The 23,918-nt window shown below is 40.9% G+C and overlaps 1 protein-coding gene across 1 annotated transcript in view; it reads right to left on the reverse strand.

The window, feature by feature from the left end:
• Positions 1-23,918, reverse strand: part of LOC143282428 (calpain-9-like) — a 233,811-nt gene that overhangs the window by 197,703 nt on the left and 12,190 nt on the right. The window contains exon 2 of the mRNA XM_076588071.1: positions 2,214-2,283. Coding sequence (XP_076444186.1) covers positions 2,214-2,283 — 70 coding nt within the window. The remainder of the gene's footprint in view (positions 1-2,213; positions 2,284-23,918) is intronic.

Below are 23,918 nucleotides of genomic sequence, written 5' to 3' on the forward strand. Positions count from 1 at the left end.
CCTTTTAAATTTTGATCTGCTGTTATCAAATGCCACAATACCATGCACATCGACAGAGTCATAATCCTCAAGTTTACTTTCGGAAATATCAACTGTATCGTGGGAAGTTCTGAAATTATGGAAATCATTATTTAACAATTAATAAACTTTTCATTCCGCATTCATTCAACATTAAGCCGGACTTCAGTTCCGCGGTTTTGGTCACATCCACTAGTTGAAGTTCCATTATGGACAACAGAATTAGAAACCAAATTACATGCATCACTTTCATATGCCTTTGATTTATCATGGAAACATGTTTGTTTATTTCTATTGATTGTTTACGTAGTGCGAGCTGATGGCAAAACAGTTAATGATTTTCAACACTTGTTTGCATTTCATTCATCCTCGTAGTAAAAACATGTCAACTATTTTCAAGAACCTCACAGTACGCATAACCAAGCTGCAGCTGCGAAGATGAACGAACAAAAAGGCAAGTGTCTATTGTGTTCTCATGCGGCTGTGGCGTAAACGATTTAGAAATATTTCATAATTTTCTTCAGACGCTACTCAAGATTCAAATCACCGAACTGATGACCAGCTGGACCAGTCATCAGTACACCATCTCTATCATATATATCACTAGTGCATTAATGTTACTCTTTCATTCTGACTCACTGCATACAGACACATACAAACAGCATTTCCTCTTCTCCTTGACAGATCTAACGTTACATTACATGATCCAAAAATAAACTAAAATGTTTGTATTGTGATGACTGACAGTCGAGCTGTCACAACACAGATATATATATATATATATATATATATACATATATATATATATATATATATAGAGAGAGAGAGAGAGAGAGAGAGAGAGAGAGAGAGAGAGAGTATGTGTGTACGGCTGCCTATTAGCGGCCGTGCACATACAATCCCACTCGCACGTGTTGAGTGAACGTGGGAGTCGCAGGCCCATGAAGAAACAAGAGAGGCAAGGCCTTCAAGACTCACTTGTGATACACTTAAACATAGTGAAAGCCCTGTACACTGAGAGTAAAACACACAAGCTTTTTATGTATTGAGTATAATTTCAAAATGTAATGTTTAAGATGAGAAAGATCATTTTAAAGCAAATTAAATCCCCTAGCATTAATTACAGAGTAATTTCCCTTTTTTACTATCTGCACCAAAACGTTTGCAAAATAAATAACACTTCCATGCTTAGCAAAAGAAGTTCCTGTTTGAACAAAAAATGATAATAATGACTGCTCTTGTTTTTGTGTCAGAATATCAGATCAAAGTGCCAAGTTTAGAGAATACAAAAAATATAACAGTAAATGCAGTTTACATATAATTAGGCTTAATTTTTTATTTTTTTGTGCCCATCCCAGAGCTGCAATATTGTTCTAAACAAGATGACTGAAAAGAACTGAATTTTTCCTACTTTTATGCCTAATTTGGTGTCAACTGACAAAGTATCTGCAGAAAAAAAATGTCAATGTTAAAGTTTACACACACACACACACACACACACACACAGAGACAACTGAACACCGGGTTAAAACATAGACTCACTTTGTTTACACAAATGAGTCAAAAAATCATCATCATCAGCAGCAGCAGCACACACACACACACACACACACGCACGCACGCACACACACACCCACAGAGGCGCGCGCGCGCGCGCGGTGGTAGTGTGTACAACTTGCGTGAACACACACACACACACAGATTTTTTTTTCAGTTTTTTTTTCTGAGAAAGACAAAAGGGAAAATCGCATGATTCATTCACTCACGTGTAGTATTGGCCTCTCGTGAAGCATTGCACGTGAACATCATACAACCCAAGAAATAAGCAAATAGTTAAAATAGAGTAAAAGATACATGATGTAGTAACTTCTGCAAATGTAAATGCCTTACAAAACAATGAAAACCTCCTAATGTCATTAGTTATTACTTGATAATACTAGTAAACTTAATATAACAAGAATTATGCCTCTATTAATTTTGATAACTTTTCAAGTAATCTCCAAGCGCTGGACAACAAAAATGTATGTCTTGAGTTTCTCAATATAAAGGACAAATTCAATCGTTAGCAGTGCAAGTCCTGCATTTAAAATGTTGCACTCTAATCTTATCAATAATCCAAATCTATTTGTTTTATCTACGTTCAGGCACACTGACACAAAATCCTATGCTTCTGGGCATGACTAACGAAACCTTACCAAGCCGGCCTTGTTCCAAGTCCACATATCGAGAACCTTCCACCACGAATTTGGGATTGTCGACTATCTCCTGTCAAAGACCAACAAAATATTTCCGTTGAATCACATCACACACGTTTCATTTCACGTCATTTAATTACATAAACACACGAACCCCACACATGTACATTCCCCATCTCACACACACACACACACACAGAGATAAACATGTCTATAAACACATACATATTATGCGTGTAGATGCATACTTTCACACACACAGATCTCTCTCTCTCTCTCTCTCTCTAGATATATATATACACACACACACACACACACACTCATTATATATATATATATATATATATAACTATAACACAACACATTCAGAAATACATATATACACACACATACAAGATGTCAGTTTCAGTGTCAACACTTCGCATACATACGCACATACAAGATGTCAGTTTCAGTGTCAACGCTTTGCTAACGCCATTGTCATAATGATCATCGTTGTGGTTGCCCTCCCTCACCTCTTTTCTTTTTCTGTCTCAATTTTCTCAAAGATTTGCATTGGGAAAAGACAAGAAACCAAATGCGATGATAAAGGAAATAAATTATCTTTCATTAAAAAAAATATGGGAGACTTCCAACACTTTTTCAAACATTGTTAGAACCTTTGACCCACATTGTGAGAAAACGTGGGAACGAACACTTTTTCGCAATCCCACGCTTTCTCGTATAGTGAGAGAAAGCGTGGGGGCGCTACTCACGATTTCCCTCAAAGTGAGAGCAATCGTGGGATTGCGAGAAATCGTCGGATTACATGGTGCATCAGCTGAGCTGCCTGCTTGCTGATACCGTTGCTGTGATCGCATAACGGTAGTTTTTTGACAACAATGTCTCCCTACTGCTTGCAAGCATTCCAAAGGCTCGTTCTCTTTCTTGTGCACGAAACCTTGCCATGCTTTGCAGAAGTCCTAAATGACATGCAGCAGTTGCAGTGACTTTTTTTTTTTTTTTTTTTTTACAAACCCCACGCCAGACTCTCTGCATTTAGGGTCAAAGGTTTTGAATACGCATTCGCCTTGGGAGCAAAAATTGTTTTTAAACGTTCTACATTGCTAATGTTCATTGCTGGTCGCAGCTGACCAAAGATTTTATTTCCGATGTGATGTTACTCTGTGTGAACGTGCCCTATCAGGTCCAGGTTGAAATGGTGCGGATAAACAACAAAGGAGTCTCAGTTCTGTGTCTGCTCGATCTTTCTGCAGCCTTGGACATAACAGATCATGATATTCTACTCAACCCTCTTCATCACACTTATGGGATCTCTGGCATAACTCTCGATTTCTTTAAGTCTTACCTCTCCAATCACACTAAAAGGGTGTTCATTTCTTGTTCTCATTCTGAATCCAGACCTCTTCCTGTTGATAGAGTGTTCCCCAATGTTCAGTTCTTGGTCCGTTATTATTTAGTCTGTACACCCAACCACTTTCCGACATCATCAGACAGCATCAATATATTTTCACAAGTTTGCAGATGACACCTAACTAACTAAAGGTTCTTCCACAAATTATTTTGCTATCCTCCGTGCATTGTTGTTGTGGAGGAGCTTAACCCTAATGACATCACGACAGAAGCCGTATATACCAAAAGATTCTAATTCTGTACTTAGTCACACTTTAGACCATACTTTGACTGTCTGCAAAGCTAATATCAACTTTCAAAATTCTATCAGAAACCTGGGTGCGGATTTTTTAATCAGCTCTGTCCATGCACGACCATGTCAGTAATTCATGTAAAACAGCAAACTTCTAACTAGGGGAAATCCGTACCATTCGACCATATCTTACTATTGAAGCAACCACTCAGCTTGTTTGTTCCTTAATCCTAAGTTGCACTGATTACTGTCATTCACTACTTGCTGGTCTGCCTTCTGATTTGTTGTCACACCTTCAGATGATTTTGAGCAATGATGCAAGGATAGTTTTCAAAATGTCAAAAACGGACCAATTTACCCCACTTTTAAGTCAACTTCGTTGATTACCCATCCAGTACAGAATTCAGTACAAAACTGCTATATTGGCTTATCCCCACTTTGAAGGATATATCCCATATTACTTATCTTCTGTCCTTTATATGTACACCCCTTCCCGTTATCTCAGGTCTTCTACTGAAAAGCTATTTCGAGTCCTTAACACTCCTTCAAAGACATTTGGCCAAAGGGCCTTTCAGTATCAAACACACTCTGTTTGAAATATTCTTCCTCCAGATCTCCTCTTTCAAAACAAACTTGAACAAGAGAGGCAAGACCTTCAAGACTCACTTGTGATACACTTAAAAAAAAAAAAAATATATATAATCTAATTGTTAAAATGTGTTTTGTATTTGTTATTATCAAGCTTCGGGTTTAAAAAAAAAGAAAGAAAAAAAAAAGAAAAAAAAAATCTTGACCAGATTCGAACTCCGCGTGTTCGGGTGAGAAGAAACTGTCTTACCCAGTACACTATTGTGGCTCCTTAACTGACGTTCTAAAATTTAATATTTGAACATATTTTTTTAAAGGGCGATAAATCAATTGCGGTATTCGCAGTGAGAACGCTGTTTAAATCATATTATTCTGGTGTATCTTGGGCATTCAAAAAACCTTTAAGGGCAATTAAAAATTCTTTTTAAGTCCACGGTAAAGGAGACATGGCTATCCTCGCAATCACACTGCAACATTTAGCCGTTTTATCTAGATCTAGATAGATGTACAAGTTTAGTTACACACGCCGGGAATGTAGTACAACACAGTCGATTCAATTTCTCTTTTATTCTAGTTTTATAGTTTTAAAGTTGATATGAAAATTTATTATTTTGTTAAACTAATAACATGTAGAGCCAAGTACAAGTACTTCTAAACGTCGTATGAAGTGAAAAGGACTTCATTTTGTGAAAAGTCATGACTGGACATTTTTTCGTTTCATCAATTCAAGGGTATTAACTCGCATGTTTACAATTTTTAACTATTTTAATTTTTCGACTGATTCTGTGGATATTTTTATGGCAGTTCGGGGCATAATCCAGTAAGTGATGAGGCGTTCACAAATCTTTCTCTGAATAAATATTTAACGGTCTCCTGCTCCAACCTTCCATCACATGTTATCGTGTATTGTCCATTGAATATAGGACTGAACGGGCATGTCAACAACTTGAAACAAAATGGCGTCGTTCGCGTTAGCGAAGTATATGAGCACGCGCTTTGAATGTGTATAAATATGTGTAAGCAATTGATTTTTGCCCATGACCTTCGGGGCTCAGCCAATAGATCTATAAAGTCCACTCGTTGTATTGATTTTAGTATTTTCCGAAAAATACCACTTGAGTGAATGAACATAGTGAAAGCCCTGTACACTGAGAGTAAAACACGCAAGCTTTTTATGTATTGAGTATAATTTCAAAATGTAATGCTTAAGATGAGAAAGATCAGTTGAAAGCAAATTAAGTCCCCTAGCATTAATTACAGATTAATTTCCCTTTTTTAATATCTGCACCAAAACGTTTGCAAAATAAATAAAACTTCCATACTTAGCAAAAGAAGTTCCTGTTTGAACAAAAAATGATAATAATGACTGCTCTTATTGTTGGGTCAGAATATCAGATCAAAGTGCCAAGTTTAGAGAATAAAAAATATATAAATATAACAGTAAATGCAGTTTGCATATAATTGGGCTTCTTTTTATTTTTATTTTTTTTAATTTATTTTTTTATTTTTTTTATTTTTTGTGCCCATCCCAGAGGTGCAATATTGTTTTAAAGATGACTTGAAAGAACTGAATTTTTCCTATTTTTATGCTTAATTTGGTGTCAACTGACAAAGTATTTGCAGAGAAAATGTCAATGTTAAAGTTTACCACGGACACACACACACACACACACACACACAACCGAACACTGGGTTAAAACATAGACTCACTTTGTTTACACAAGTGTGTCAAAACCCACCTGTTCAAACAGGCATTTGGGTGTGACGAAGCATAGTCACTTGTTTGCATTTTCCCCTCCTTCAACCCACAAAACTTTACCCTCCACTGAAATCATCATTTAGTATGTGTCTGTGGTTGGGTGTTTGTGTGCCCGCTAGAGTCTGTGTTTGCGTGAGCGTATGTGTGTGCGCGTGAGGTATTTTCTCTGTTGTGTGTGTGTACGCGCGCGCGCGTATGTAAGGGCTTTTATTGTCGTGTGTGTGTGTGTGTGTGTGTGTGTGTGTGTGTGTGTGTGTGCGTAATTGTTCACATCTGCAATTTGTAGTGTTGTCTTGGTGTATAGATAGACATATAGGTATATGTGTTGTTTTTTCATGTGCAGAAGTATGTCCATCGTTCCCGGGGGCGCCCCCATGATTTCTCACACAATGTGGGAGAAAGCGTGGGAGGTCCTTATTTTCATCAAAAATATTTCCATTATCATCGGAGTTGTTTTCTTGTCTTTTCCCAATGGAAATCGTAGAGAAATAATTAGAGAAGAAAACAAAAGAGAAGGAAGGGGCGACGACAATGACGATAATTAACACAATATGATATGATATATGATATGATATGATATGATATGATAAGACTTGAACCGAATCGTTCCCGAGGGATGTTGGGAATCTAATCAGAATGATTCAACTCACTCCATAAAGGTGACAGAAAAAAAAATGTTTCACACCAGCCGCCATGGTAAAGTGGTTAGCGTCGCGGACTGACGGCTGGGAGGACGTGGGTTCGAATCCCAGCGGAGGTGGGTTTTGTGGCCCGTGGCCGGCTCCTACCCAGAGTTGAGTGTGCTGTGAGCTTAAATGGGGAGACTGGGACCACACAATCGAGTGTCATCCACTTCAAGGATGCGTCTTTGGGTGTGTTGCTCTAATTACCTGACCAACACTGCAAGTGTCTGTATCTCTAGGGCCTGGTTAACGCCGGGATATTATTATGACAGGAAGCGTAGAGTACAGCCTTGTCACGCAGTCCCAAACCAAAATGGACCGCCATAGCAACATCATCATCGTCATCGTCATCCTTCTTCATCATCATCAGTATAAACAAAACAATCTCAAAGTCTGTGGCCTTTCATGCCCTGCTCTCATGGTGACCTCAGTTTCGATACCCCTCCACTTCCGTGCTTGGGGTGAGTCCTGTCAATGTCTTCAGTGTCGGCAGATTCATGAGGGGCTGTTGTTTGAGGGACGTGGTGGCGGTCTCCACTCTGGGGGGGGTGGGGGGGTGGGGGGGGGGAACGCTCACTCAGTCTGGCTCCGCGACTAAGCCATTATTGTCGTTAGTATGGGGCTTAGTAGGTGGTGTCCTAAATACGTTAAATCAGAACAGGCACCACTGAATACCACCGAAGTGACTCAGCAGCAGTGCAGGGTCTCCTCTGGTGTGTGGCCTCCTAGCGACCTAACATCGATGGTTCCCTGCGCACTGCCGACGCTGGAACTGTGACGGACGAACCCGGGTGTGGCCGTGTATGGAGGAATCTAAATGAGCGGCGTGTAAGTAATGCCACTGAAACGGTGCAGATGATGGGGGGTGGGGGGGGGGGGGGGAGTTTCACAATGCTTTACCCTCACGTAGAGAGCGTGAAAACTGGATCAAAATTAGTTTTGATGTTTGTTGTGATGCAACCTTTCAGTCACATTTACCTAAAATGTTCTTCACACACACACACACTCACTCACTGGCTGACACATATACATTCACACATTTTTTTTAACCAGTACTGTGTCATCACCTTCACTGTCTTGAAGACTTCGCTAACGCCACTGTCATTATCGTGATCGTCGTCGTCGCCCCCCCCCCCCCCCCCTTCCCCCCTCTCCACCCCATTTCTCGTTTCTTTTTTCTCTCTTATTTTTTTCTTAGATTTGCATTAGGAAAAGACAAGAACTCGCCTCCGATGACAAAAGGAATTTTTTTTAATCAAAATAAGGGGTACTCCCCATGCTTTCTCACACATTATGAGAGAAATCGTGGGATTGCGAGAAATCGTGGGCTTACACAGGTTTTCTTGATCAGTAAAGAACCACCTTTTACAAGTGGTAAGTCCACTGACTCTGATACGGAATCTTACAAGGTTATCTCTGTGCCACTTACTTGTGACACGACAAATACTTTTCTACCTGAAATACACTTTTGACTGACAGACCGTCAAAGTCAAAAGTATTTTTAATGTCAGGTCTCTGGCCCCTAACATGAGTGATGACATGGTCTGTGTGCAGGGGAATATTTACAAGTTAGTAGCCTGTATCTGCACATTCATTGACTAAAGTAAGCAGAACTCATGGATTTCGATAATACTTTGGCAGAATGATATTAATTTCATTATAGTTGGGATATATAAGCAAAAAGTAATCCGTACCACTCGTATTGCCAACCAACAGCTGTACACCTCCATGTCAGCCATCAAAAAGAAGAAATATGAGGCCTTGCTCCCTAACCCTATGTTCACCTCCAACAGTGCCCCTCCCTCTTTTGATCCCCACATGGTAGTGACCATCCCAGCTGATCTGGAGTTACCTTAAGACCAACGTAGTGTTGGCCAGGGGCCTGAAGTTCGTGCCACTCAAGCCCACTACCAACCGGGCCTGCACCCTGTTCCTGTGCCAGCACTTCTTCAGGTGGCTGTGCCTGGCTGCCCATTTTGCCCAGGCTTCTCTGCCAGCTCCTCCATCAACAGAGGATACAGATATCGCCAGTCTCTTTTCTAGCTCATGGACCCCCAAACCAGGTGCCTTCCCTGCCTTGGATTTGTATATTCACACATGCATGAGGCAGATCAATCAGCTGCAGCCTAAGCCTCTACGACGATCCAACTTGACCCCTGGTGAGGAGAAAGCCCTGCAGGAGCTGAAGGACAGAAGAGACATCGTCATCAAACCTCCTGACAAGGGTGGTGCAGTGGTCGTGTGGCACAGAGACCTCTACCTCCAAGAAGCCAGGTCTCAGCTGTCCAACACCACCTTCTACGGCCCCATCGCCAGAGACACCACCAAGGCTGACAATGCGCTCATCCGTGAGACCATCAAGACGGCAGCTGATAAGTCATCTTCCGTTTGAAGCCTACCATGCTATCATGAAGGAGCCTCGTGAGTCCCTCCTATACCTCCTCCCCAAAATACACAAAGTCAACATTCCTGGGCGACCTATCGTTTCGGCCTGTGCTTGCCCCACTGCCCTTATTTCCGCTTTCCTCGACTCCGTGTTCCAGCCATTGGTGGCTGCCTTACCCACCTACGTGAAGGACACCAATCACACCCTGAACCTCCTGAACGACTTCTCCTTCCCTGTTGACTGCACTGAGAGGTACGTGTTTACCATGGACATTGTGTCTCTTTACACAAACATCCCCTACCAGGAAGGCATGCTGGCTGTCAAACACTTTCTACCCAAGAGCTCTCTCCGCCTCCATTTTCCCACCATCCTGCGCTTGACTGAACTTGTCCTGACCCTCAACTCCTTCTCTTTCGACGAGGACCACTTCCAGCAGCAGAGCGGCGTTGTCATGGGCACAAAAATGGGTCCCAGCTTTGCCTGTTTGTTTGTGGGCTTCATTGAGGAGCAGGCCTTCGGACAGTACACAGGTGTCAGACCAGCCTTCTTACAAGCGCTTCATCAATGACTGCCTTGGCATAGCCACCGGCCCTGTAGACTCCCTTCAGGCCTTCATCGACTTCATGTCAAATTTCCACCCTGCCTTAAAATTTACCCACACCATTCCCGTTCTTGGACATCCTTGTCACCATCCAACCCACCTGCAATTTTCTGACCACAAGTGTCTTCTATAAGGAGACTGACTTACATTCGTACCTCTTGTGCTCCTCCAGTCACCCCCAGGCCTGCAAAAACAGCATTCCCTTCTCCCAGTTCCTTCGGCTCAGACGCATTGTAGTGATGAACTGGATTCTGAACATCAGGCTGAGAGGATGGCCGGCTTTTTTCTAGCCAGACAGTACCCTGAGGCCTTGATCCAGAGAGGCCTTGATAAGGCCCGTGCCATCCCCCGCTCCCAGGCACTGATGCCCCGAGAACACACAGAAAAGGATGAGCATATTGCAGCTGTCCTGACCTTTCACCCCCACAACTTCCATGTACGCAGCATCCTTATCAACAATTTCCACCTTCTTAAGTCTGACACACGCTTGAGTGAGATATTTCCCCGCCCACCCCTCACTGCCTTCAAGAGAGACACTAACCTAAGGGACCACTTGGTGCGAGCTGCTGTTTGTAGATCTGGGCCCCCTCTCCCTCCTGGTACCAGTCCCTGTGGCCGGAAGGGGTGCAAAACCTGCCCCTTCGTGGATACTTCCACCACCCTCACGGGTCCCAATGGGAAATTCAGTCAGGGCGTTCTTCGATTGCCAGTCCAAGAACCTGGTGTATATCCTCACTTGCACCCTTTGTGCCAAAAAGTACACTGGTGAAACTTACCGCAGCCTGAACGAGCGCTTCACTGAACATCTGCGCTCCATGCGCCTTGGCTACAGTGACCCAGTGGGCACCCATTTCAACAGCCCCCTTCACAGTTTTGCCCATGCGAGGATCGCTGCTGTCTGGCAGAACCAGTCCACTGGCCTGTACCGGCGCTTCATGGAGTCCACCGTGATTGCCAGCCTTGGTACCCGCGCCCCAGCTGGACTCAAAACCAAAGAGTGATGGCAGCGGTCTTCCAGGCATTCTCTAACCCCTTTTCTGATCCTTGCCCTCTCTTTTCCTCTATTTATCCGCCACCCCTCATCCCGTTTTTTTGTTTATATACTTTATTTCATTGTATTTATTGACTCACTTGTGTAAACAAAGTGAGTCTATGTTTTAACCCGGTGTTCGGTTGTGTGTGTGTGTGTGTGTGTGTGTGTGTGTGTGTCCGTGTGTCTGTGTGTCCGTGGTAAACTTTAACATTGACATTTTCTCTGCAAATACTTTGTCAGTTGACACCAAATTTGGCATAAAATTAGGAAAAATTCAGTTCTTTCCAGTCATCTTGTTTAAAACAATATTGCACCTCTGGGATGGGCACAAAAAAATAAAAAAGAAGCCTAATTATATGCAAACTGCATTTACTGTTATATTTATATTTTTTGTATTCTCTAAACTTGGCACTTTGACCTCTTATTCTGACACAACAACAAGAGGGGTCATTATTATCATTTTTTGTTCAAACAGGAACTTCTTTTGCTAAGCATGGAATTTTTATTTATTTTGCAAACGTTTTGGTGCAGATAGTAAAAAAGGGAAATTACTCTGTAATTAATGCTAGGGGACTTAATTTATCACAAGTGAGTCTTGAACGCCTTGCCTCTCTTGCATATTTATATATTCCTCTGTGTGTGTGTGTGTGGGGGGGGGGGGGGGGGGGGTCTGTGGTTTGTTCGGTTTTCCTCTGTGTATGTGTGTGTTTGTTGTTGTTTGTGTGTGTGTGTGTGTGTGTGTGTGTGTGTGTGTGTTGTTGTTGTTGTTGTTCTGTTGTTTTAATTAATTTATTAATTTTTTTTTTCAATTATATATATGTGTATATATATATATATATATATATATATACATTTTTTTCCCACTTATTATTTTACTTTCTTGTTCATATGTCCCTAACACTAACAGTCTCTTCCACCCCCTGCCCACTTTCCCTCACCCTTCCGTTTCAGAGCCCATTCTTTCCCTCATACATTCATACTGACAGTTCTACTCACCCTGCTTTGTTTTTTGTGTCCTTTCCTGTGACTTCTCATCACTTTCCTTTCCTAAACTTGACTCTCTCTCCTTCGCTGTCTGTATCTTTCTGTCTGTCACTCACTCATTTCATTTGCCTGAAGAAGAGCTTGTTGCTCGATACGTCGCCTCTTTTATCCCAAATAAGTCAACTTTTACCAAGATTTTTTTTTAGTCTAAGCAAAAAGTAAAGTTCTGATTCAAGTGTGTTCTTACAAAAAGGGCACCAACTGTTTCTGAGGCAGACTGGGAGAGGGGGGGAGGGCCAGGGGGGAGAGTGAGAGAAATTGGAGAACAAAAAACGTGCTCCTTAAGTGCAGTCCTCCTTTGTAGTATCTGTATCACGATCAAAAGTAGACTAATACAGTATTGAACACACACACGCGCGCGCGATTTCTCCCCCTTATTTTAATCAAAAACATTTCCTTTGTCATCGGAGTTGGGTTCTTATCTTTTCCCATTGAAACTATAAGAGAAAAACGAGAAAGAGAAAAAGAAACGAGAAATGGGGGCGACGATAACGGCGATCATGATAATGACAGTGGCGTTAGCGAAGACATCAACAATGGACGGTGAAGGTGATGACACAGTACCGTTTTAAATAAGTGTATGTGTGTAAATGTATGAGTGAGTGAGTGAGTGAGTGGGTAAGTGAGTGAGTGTGTGAGTGAGTGAGTGAGTGTGTGTGTGTGTGTGTGTGTGTGTGTGTGTGTGTTTCGTTTCGTATGTTTAATTGGCTGGTTGATTTGTTCTTTTCTTTCACTTTGTTTTTTAAAATAATATTTTCATGTTCTGAGTGTCTTCTATGAAACTGAGAATCTTACACGCGAAAACATGCTGGCACAAACAAATGAGCGAGCAAGAAATGCAAAAAAACCCATTTAAACAAATATGATAGAAAAGGTTGCATCACAACAAACATCAAAACTGTTTGGTCCAGTTTTCACGCAGATAAAGCATTGTGAAACATCTTTTTTTTCTATCACATTTATGTAGAGAGCTGAATCATTCTGATGTTATTCCCAACATCCCTCAGGAAAGATTCGGTTCAAGTCTTATTATATTGATATAGTACAGTATAGTATACTATAGTATAGTACAGTATAGTGCATTGCATTACATTATAATTATTATATTGTATTGTATTATATTATATCATACTGTATTGTATCATATTTCTGTTTGAGTTATGCACATTGCCTTAATTTCGTTATTTGCTATTGATTCCGATGTTGAATTTGAGGTCAGTGCATTGCAGTGATCCATCTTATGTGAAATACAATAAATAGATGTGTTTCAGTGTCATTACAATTGATGTCTTCAAGAACGCCACTGTCATTGTCATTATCGTCATTGTCGCTGCCCCCCCCCCCCTCTTTTTTCTTTTCTTCTCTCTGATTTTTCTCTTAGATTTGCATTGGAAAGAGACAGGAACCCAAATCCCGTTGAGAAAGGAAATCTTTTTTTTATAATTAAAATAAGGGGGACTTCCCATAATTTCTTACACATTGTGAGAAATCGTGGGAGTGCCACCCCACCCCCCACTCCCACCCCTCCACGATTTCTCGCAATTGAGAAAAAACGTTGGAGGGGAACGATCACGATTTCTCGCAATCCCACGATTTCTCTCAAAGTGTGAGAAATCGTGGGATTGCGAGAAATCGTGAGCTCACAGGGTGTCCTTTTAAGATCCGGAAAGCTCCATGCTCCCGCTGCATCAAATCGCCCGTGAGCTGTTTACTTTTGCCCGTCCACAAGCACCTTCGGACCATTCTTTGTGTGGTCTGTTTAATCACACCACGGAAGTGTGTGCAGTCCGTGTTTGTGATCGTCAAATTGACCGATTTAAAGGAAGTCAGCGCTCGTCTCAGACCGTCCAAAACATTTTTATATCCAGAAAGAGAAAGAACTGACATATCAGGGAGGTTGTGCATACGCTTTCGCCGGGAGCATTTCGTCGCTTGCACAGCGAAAAAAAAAAAAAAAAAAAAAAAAAAAAGGTTCTATTTATGACGTGATGGGCAGTCCACCACCGTAACTAAGTTTTTTGGGTGTGCACTGCCTTTCTTCGGTCAACTTTTCGGCAGAGTTCGAACACAGATATATATATATATATATATATGCATACATATATATATATATATATATATATATATATATATACATACATACATATGAATATATAAAAAATATATTCATTACACTGAATAAAGTTCATCCTAAAATTTCAGTATGTGTGGGTATTGCAATGAATGGGCCTAGCAAACAGTCTTGGTGAACACAAGGCTTCACGGCGCTAACATGGCAAGCATCAGGTGGATCCTGTCACAACCAGATCGACTACATCCTCATGCCACATCGATTTCAGTCGGGAATCAACAAAGCAAAGACTCCTCCTGCAGATATTGGAAGATTATGCCTTTTCAGTTCTCTGTAATAAGTGTGGTCTTTACTGCCAAAGCCAAAAAAAAGTGTGTGAAAGGTGTATCAAAACTAAGCATGTTTTGAGTCATCCTCAAATACAATGGAATGAAGCTTGTGACTTACTTGATGAGGATGGATCTTATATTGGTCCTGTACCATGGGATCGCGAAATGATATGCTTCAGAAATGCTTAATTTCAGCTTGTGAGGGAGTGAGTCCTTATTTTACACAAATGACGTGTACTAGTACATGGACTGGGGTGATTTGGGAATGCATGACCATCTGTGGTTGTGCTTATGTGTGCGAAATTTGAGCGCAAAAAAAGTTTGGGGTTCTTAATGAATACACTATTGTAAATCTGTTTCTCTGAATGTAATTTGTGAATACATAAATCCAACACACATATACTACGCGAGAGCTTGGCACATGTCCAACTCACACACACTGCCATATTATGAGAACTTCGCATGCATCCAACACACACATGCCTCGCGAGAACTTGGCACGTATCCAACACACTGCCACGAAAGAACCTGGCACACGTCCAACTAATACATAAAATGTATTCTTGTGGGGGCTGAAACGGAGTACAAAATTTGATCTTTAATGACGTGTAGTAGTATAAGGACTGGGATATTTTTGGATCACATGACCTGAGACCAACATTGACCGTGGCCCCTAAGGGGCCGAGGGCAAAGATGAGTTACAGAACCCCTGGTCTACTGATAGTGATTCCAGAGATGTTTCCACAGGACTGAAAATAAAATAATTTCATACCTTAACACATGCGCATTCACACACACACACACACACACATCGACACGCGCGCACGCGATGAGAAAGATATGGTACTGTGTACAGTTTACATGAAAATGAATCGAGACTCGTGAGACAATTACATAACTGCGATGGTAAATACTCACGCTTACACAAAACTTATGCCCGGCTTCGGAAAAGTTGTTTAACGACTGGCGCCCTTAAGTTCCAATTGTTAGGGCTTGGGTTTTGGAAACCAATTTCGCCCGTTGAATATCAGTGAATGTGACAACAGGCCATTTAACTTGATCTGCTCAGAGTTCGTCCTTTCAGAGAAATTATTTTTCGCGATTAGTCGAACCAGAGATTAGAAAAGAGAGAGAAACCACTCGCGGCAGGCCCCTTCTTACTGTCTATAACAGTGCTGAAGCCGTTTTGGGGCACACACGCAGTGCGGAAGGGTGGGGGTAAATCACCCTCTCCTTCCCCACCTGAAGGAAACTGGTCGGTTCTGACGGTTCAGCTGCAGTAAAGCGAAAGTTAAGTTATGCCTGGAATTTCCCACGTGTAGTAAGATTCGCTGTATACAATGAAAACTGATTCATTTTTGCTTGGTTTTTAGCACGTTTGCATCTGCTTGAATGTAGATAATATAAAAAGAAAATAAAGCAGCTCCCCCCACCACCAACTCCCCCCTCCTCCCCCAGCGCAATGTTGCACATGAGAGAGACAGTTATAAATCATTGAACTGCGTTTTCCTAACGCTACGTTTTCTTCACACTTTCTGGTTTACATCACCATTTCTTCAACAACAAAAAACAAAACAAACAAACAAAAATATATATATATATATCAAAACATAAAACACATATTCATCTCTGTCTCTCTTCTAACATCTGTCTATACATGCATACATGAATATATACATACATAATTTCATATAGATCTATCAGTATGTAAATCTAAATCTATCTATATGTACATAATCATATATATAATTCATATATATACGAACGCTTCATGTTGCCCGAGCAGACCGTTGTATTGTGCTCTATCTCTCTCTCTCTAAGTCTCTGTCTCTGTCTCTCTCTCGGGAGTTTTACATGGCTGTTAAAAGCATCTACGATTCTGTACTTGTATGTGTTCGTGACAAAGGTATTTATTCAGACTTTTTTCAGTGTCCAAGAGGGGTTAAACAAGGTTGTATGCTAAGCTCACAGCTGTTTTCCTTTTTCATCGGTGAATTGGCAGTGGAGTTATCAAAGAAGGGGAGACATGGAATACAAATGATACCTGGCGCAACAGATTTGCTCTTAATGCTATTTGCTGATGATGTTGTTCTCTTGTCTGACACACCCATAGGTTACAAAATCAATTAAATGCCCTTAAGCAAGAAACAGACAGACTACAACAAACAGTGAATCTCGATAAGACCAATATTATAGTTTTCCGCAATGGGGGTCATCTTTCGACTCGTGAAAAATGGTGCTGTGGTGATAGGGAAATAAAAGTAACCAATACATATAAATATTTAGGAATGTTATTCACAACAAAATTGAGTTTGACATCTGCGTGGGATGAAGCAAACAGAAAAGGGGAAAAAGGTGTAATCCAAATTATAAAATCACTCATGAGACTGCGTTCGACTGACGCTTTCCTTTAGTTTGGGCGGGGCAAAGGCAGCTCATGAATAATGAATGCATGTCGCGGCGCAGGCTGCCTGGCTTCAGCAATTTCTGCAAGTGGTTTATCTCTCTTTTCTAATCTCCGGTCGAACTTCATAAGAAATGACGTCAGAATGTAGACCGTCACGGGATTTTTATTGCATGGATCTGCAGTGGCACAGTGGGACGTAAGCTGATTAATCAACGCTAATTACTGTAATTTGGAGAGTCTTCACGCCTCGAAACTTAGACTAAAACGCAGCTTTCGTGCCGAAGAGCACGTAAGCTCAACGGGAAACCGGTCCTGGCCGTGTGGCACTTTTGACGGAGATGACAACAAAACTTTGCCCTTTAGGCTGGAAAATTATCTGAATCTTCAGAACACCACAGTTGGAGTCATATTGGAAAACTCACAAAACACATCAATATATTTCATATCAACTGTAAAACAGAAAAAATAGAGGACTTAGATAATGATTTTTTTTTAAAGATGTGATAAAAACCTACTTAAATTATAAAAGAATGTTACATAACTGGAAGAAGTAACTCAAATTATATTTTCCACAAACAGGTTACTATCTAACAAATAACATAAACAAACAATCCACTCTTCTTCCAAAACTGGCAAAGAAGAGGGACTGTACAAATCAGGTACATAATACATCACACAGAGAATAGACTACTACGAATGAATGAGATAAAACTGTATAATGGGTCAAAACAGAGCAAGTACAATGCTTGAATACAACCTGTTAGTCAATGTTATCCCTAATTCCTGGATCCAGTGGATACAGACAGGACAATGACAGACTGACGACCAGACAAGTGACGTAAACCGATTAAACACGAAGCCAAAACATATGGAAAAAAAAAGCAACTACTAACATCAACTAAGGAACCAAACATCCCTTCCGCCTTTTTGTTTTCGGGGGTGTTCTTGTTTTTTTAAGAAAATTTTATTTCGAAATAAACAAAGTAGACTGGGCGAGAGCAAAAGAAGTCACAAAAGAAATAAGATCAAGTGTTTTACATTGGAAAAGTCTTCACATTACCGACCCAACAAATACTATTCTAAATAAACTGAAAATCAAAGAAAATAACAAGTGCTCTTACTGTTGTGATACAGCAGACTACATTGAACACTTTCTGTGAATGTCCGGTAGTACAGAACCTTTGGGTTTTCACTGAAGAGACGATTCATTACAAAGTAAATGTCAAGCTGAAACTTTCAAATAGAGATATATAATTTGGGGTTAATGGTTATCCGCTTATCAAAGGGAACTGCCACTACACCAATCTTCTAATTTTAGTAAGCATTTTCAAAAAAAGTATGTTTTGATAAGGAAATTAAGCTAAGAAATTTACCCGCATGAAGCAATGTTTGGTTGAAATAAATTATCCACATTATGTTTACGCAGCTACCACTGTTCAAATGCACATGTGCACGCGCATACATATCTGCGCCTGTGACTCATCCCCCCACCAGTCTCATTCTCTTCCCCCGCCCCCTCTCTCCTCATCCACCCGCACACACTCTCGAACCCATGCACATGATGTCGCAGTCATTATTGCGTTATCATTTGATTGTGCGTAATGCTCAATCTTGCGTTGTTATTTGATTGTGGGTAATGTTCAACCTGATCATAGATATTTTGGTATTATCTATTATCTCTATTTATTGATTCTGTCACACGTGCTGGTGGTATATGTGTCAATAATACGCCTAATTTATTTTACTGCTTGTGTTTAATCAGTTTCTCTTTTTTCCGTGGCGAGCTTCCTTGGTTGGCGTGTCTGGCTGGAGGTTATCACGCCGTCTGGGTGATCACTTCCTGCATTTGTCCTGGAGTCGACGTTTCGCTTCTTTTTTTTTTCTTTTCTTTTTTCTTGCTTTTTTTTTCATTATAGTTATTTACAACTGAATCATTAGTAAGTGATCTGAAGAACTTGATTTCATAATTTGTTTTTTTTTCTTCGTCACTTTTCATTATCTTATCCCTCATATGGAACTAACAACCACTCGCACGCGCGCACCCACCCACCCCCACACACACACACACACACTCGTGCAACCAAAAACTCATTTACTTATATACGTGTACTTCATGACTGAAATTGTCCATGAAACGAGAATCGTCAATTGTGAACAACTGTTACAATACTGCTTTCAGCACACCTAGAACAATACATTGAAACAGAATCAGTGCATTTATTGGAAAACTGATGTGAAAAAGGTAAGAAAGAAAAAAGAGGAAAAAAGTTTTTTCGGTAAATGAAGAAGGCATGTGAAGCACTAAAAAAAAATAATAATAATAATAAAAAAAAATATAAAAAAAGTGCTGGTGTTCCATAACCTGCATGCAACTGAGCCACAAAAAAACAACAAAAAAAACACACAAAAAAAACGTACCCTGTGTGGACATCACATGGCTGTTGGCAAAGATGAGGAGGGACACGCGGACAAGGAGAAATAAAAAAGACAGAATGAAAGAAGTGAGCTAGTATCCGAGATTAAATCATCAAATAATGTATTTGTAAATTTGCTTTCAGGCACTTCAATTCCCCCTTCTCTCTCTTTCTCTCTCTCTCTCTCGCTGTGTAAAGGAAAAAATAACCAATGGGCGTTTCTTATAAAAGCGTATGAGAAAATTGTGTTAAGAAAACGACAGAGGAAACATTTCAGTTTACTTTGTTCAAAGCAAATAACGGAAAACTTGGCTGTGGCGACGAGTGAGATTCATCATTGTTTGCACGTTGGGGTTAACACTGTTAGAGCGTTCAAATCATGTAACAACAGCAATCCGTGGCGAACACCAAGGTCTGGAAGTTCCAATTTTTGTTACCAAAAAAATCACACTTATTCACAAACTAAGGAAACCTCAATAAATAAAGTGGAGTGATGGCCTCGAGGTAACGCGTCCGCCTAGGAAGCGAGAGAATCTGAGCGCGCTGGTTCGAATTATGGCTCAGCCGCCGATATTTTCTCCCCCTCCACTAGACCTTGAGTGGTGGTCTGGACGCTAGTCATTCGGATGCGACGATAAACCGAGGTCCCGTGTGCAGCATGCACTTAGCGCACGTAAAAGAACCCACGGCAATAAAAAGGCTCTTCCTGGCAAAATTCTGTAGAAAAATCCACTTCAATAGGAAAAACAAATGAAACTGCACTCAGGAAAAAATACAAAAAAAATGGGTGGCGCTGTAGTATAGCGACGCGCTCTCCCTGGGGAGAGCAGCCCGAATTTCACACAGAGAATTCTGTCGTGATAAAAAGAAATACAAATACAAATTACAAATAATTTGAGTTCATGGCTATACAGGTTGGAAAACGGAATTATTCTGACCCTCTTCAACATTTTCAAGTTGTGTGTGTGGGTTTGTTTGGGGTTTTTTTTATTTTTTTTATTATTAATTCATTTATTATTCTTTTTATTTCTTTTTGATGATCTGGACTCGCACTCTCCAAAAGTCACAAATTGCATTAGGACCCTGCATCCATCCAAAATATGGTCTGTACCACACAATTTGAGCAGTCCTGATTACTTGCACGTGGTAGGGACACCAGCATCGCCGACTCATTACAAGTCTTGGACTGATTGCCATTTAAAGTTGAGTCGTTCTTCTTTATGCAGTGCATTCGCTTCACCAGCCACAAAGATTCACAAATTTCTCATCAAACGTTTTTGAAAGACCGTATGTGGCGTTGGGTTTGCGATGATGGCAGTGTAGATACGTCTCCTGATCCGTTTTCTCTACACGCTCGTTACAACTACGATTCTTCCAGGACTAATTTTTCAGGTTTCCAAAGGATGGATGAAAAGAGGTAAGGGATGTTTTTAAATCGTATTTATTCGTGTCAGTGAGATAGAAGCCACTCAAATTAGGAAAATGGGTTTTGTACTTCAGGGACATGGAATGGAGTTGATCATTTCTCAGTCCTTCAGTCCATTTGTTACTACTGGGTCAAGTTTACCCGGGGGATCACTTCAAGCAAGCCAAGTACGATCTCCGTGCCCACAAGGAAGGGGGTGGTGGTGGTAAATCAAGCTGTGGGGCAGTTCTGGCCCGACGTTTACTCCAGGGGGTCCAGGCTAGTCTACACAGACCCCGGGTTTAATCTCGGCTAGCCGGATTTGGCCTTGGGGTAAAACCCAGTGGGGATGGGAACATGCTGCTACATTGGGTTAACAATGTCTGCACCATCCATCGACTATCAGGTCGGACGCGAAAAATGTGCTGTTCGGGGAAAACCATGGAACAATTGTTGAAGGAACACCAACATACACCAGCTGGGGCGTAAGATAACTGAAAGATTTGACCCAGGAGATGGACAGATACACCTGGCACATGCTCAGCCAATATGTATTTCGATCGAAAAACAACGAAATACAGAGAGAAAGACATGCCCTGTACTATAGTAGAAAGGAGGACAAAAATGCAAAATGAGTGGTGTTTTTGGTCAACAAGAACATAAAAAAATGCTGCCCAATTTCAAGTCAAGCAGTATGATGACTATCCACCTAAAAGCGAATCAATTTAACATTACAGTAGTGCAGATGTTTGCCCCCAAATCCAACTATGATGATGACCAGACTGAAGAATCCTACACTCAGGTTCAAACGGTTATCAACAAGGTTGATAAGACAACATTTTTCAGGGTGACTGGAATGCCAAGGTTGATATAGATGCTCAAGAAGAGTAGGATTTTCTGTGGCCCCTGCTGTAATAAGAATACCAATTGCAGGAAACTATGTCTGCTAGAATTCGCTAGTGGCTATGACTTGGTTTTAGGTAACACTCTTGATGAGCATTTAGCATCCCGACGATGGACTTGGCACTCCCGAAGTGTCAGCAACACAGCCAAATAGACTGCATTCTTGTGAAGAACCGGAACAGGTAAGGCATCAATAAGGCAAAAGCAAAGACATCCAGTTACCTTAGCAATGACACGACCATTTCATGAAGTCATGAAGTATGGTTGAGGAACAAGAAGAGGGGGAAAAAGCCGTCCAAAATTAAATCTTGACAAACTGAGAGATCCTGACATCACTGTACAATTCCAAGCGGTCACAGGAAAAAAAATGCCACTCTACTTCTGTTCGAAGACGATACATAACACGGTTCGAAAAATAAACTGAAAATCATACACAAACACAGATACAGTAGAAATTAGGATACATACAGGTGCTTATCAATATAAAAACTTGTACACACACTCACACACACACACACACACACACACATGCACGCACGCACACACACACACACACTCTCTCTCTCTCTCACACACACACATACATTTGAACAGAAGCTGCATATTACATGTGGATGGGGCTGATGACTAGATCTTCAGGCAGATGGTTGTTGATTGCACAGTTCTATTTATCATACTGGATTTGTTCGAGAGACGGGGCATTGACTGCTTTGGGGGAAAAGTTATTGGCGAAGCGATTGGTTTTCGTCCTTATATTTCTGTACCGTCGACAGGAGGGGAGCATCTCGAAAATCCCAAAAGCTGGATGTGATTCGTCTTGGCTGATTGATTTTGCTTTTTTTGAGTAGTCGCTTATAATATGTCTTCTACAGAAGGTAGATCAGCCCGGGTAATCTTGGCTTTTTTTTCCCGATTCTGTTCAGGGCTGCAACTTATGTCTTGGAAATGTTTCTGTACCAAACAGTAATAGCGAAGGTTAGCACACTTTCAATGACTGCTTGGTTGAAATCAACCATAATTTCTTCTTTTTTTTTTTTTAAATTTCGAACTTTCTCACGCGCCGAAGAATGTACAGGCGCTGTTGTGCTTTCTTAACTTTTTTCGTAATTTTCTCCCATTTCAAATCGTTGGAAATGATCAGTCCGAGAAATTTAAATTCGCTGATGATCTCTACGTGCTTGTCTTTAATGACAAGTGGTAAGGGGTCAGATCTGGTGTTCCTGAAATCTAAAATTAATTCTTTGGTTTTTGATACATTAATTTCTAGTTGTTTTGATCACACCAGCTGATAAATTCCAGTACTTCTTCCCTATATTTTGACTCACCACTGCTCGTAATCAGCCCTTCTATAGTATCGTCGGCAAACTTGACCATGGTGTTACATTCATTTTGAGTTGCACAGTCATGTGTGAATTGCGAGTACAAGAGTGAGGATAGAACACATCCCTGTGGGGTGCCTATGTTGAGAATGCATGCGGAGGAGGTGAGGTCACAAACTTTAACAACTTGTGGTCTGCATCTTAGAAAATTTAGGATCCATGCACAAATTGATTCAGGCAGCGAGAGGTCTTTCAGTTTAAAATATAGTTTTGATCGTACTATTGTGTTGAACGCAGAGCTGTAGTCAATGAAAAGGATATAGGCATAGCTGTTAGGATTTTCGAGGTGTCTGAGGACGTGGTAGAGACCTGTGCTAATGGCATCTTCAACTGATCTGTTAGCTCTATAGGAGAACTGAAAGGGATCAAAAGATGGAGGAATGCAGGTTTTTAGGAATTGTAGAATCAAACGTTCAAATGTTTTCATTACGACTGATGTTAAGGCTACGGGACGATAATCATTAAGACAACTAGGCTGTGCTTTTTTTTTGGAACAGGAATGACTGTTGATTTCTTAAAGCAGTGTGGCACCACACGTACATTCATCAGTAAAACCCTGTAGACGAGGGTGAATACATTCATTCAGCAAAAATATATAAACTGAACTCAATACTCTCATCACTACTCTAACATACACAACATACATGCACACAGATCCGCATGTGCCTTCACGAAAATTGATTTCAGCTGAGGGATGTCCTGCAAGCTGACCCACCAAGCAATAAAGTCATCATACCTGAAGCCTGGAAAGACGTACTGCGGGAGACATGGAGTAGGGGAGTGCAAAGATAACATTCACCTGTTACTAGAAGTTTGTGCAGAATGAGAGTTGTGTCACTGCACTCCATTCAGACCTTGGCTACAGTTCCAGCTGAATCTGCAGAACAAACTGGACACTGATGAGAATACAGTCAACTCGTCATCTGAAGCACTTTGGGATCACCTCAAGAACGCTGTGCTTTTAGGTGCCCAGGAAACCCATGGGTATTTTTTCCAGAAAAATCAAGATTGGTTCAATGAGAACAACAAGGAAATCCAGGAACTCCTTGCACAGAAAT

The sequence above is a fragment of the Babylonia areolata genome, chromosome 1, assembly GCF_041734735.1.
Source record: "Babylonia areolata isolate BAREFJ2019XMU chromosome 1, ASM4173473v1, whole genome shotgun sequence".
Taxonomy (NCBI): domain Eukaryota; kingdom Metazoa; phylum Mollusca; class Gastropoda; order Neogastropoda; family Buccinidae; genus Babylonia; species Babylonia areolata.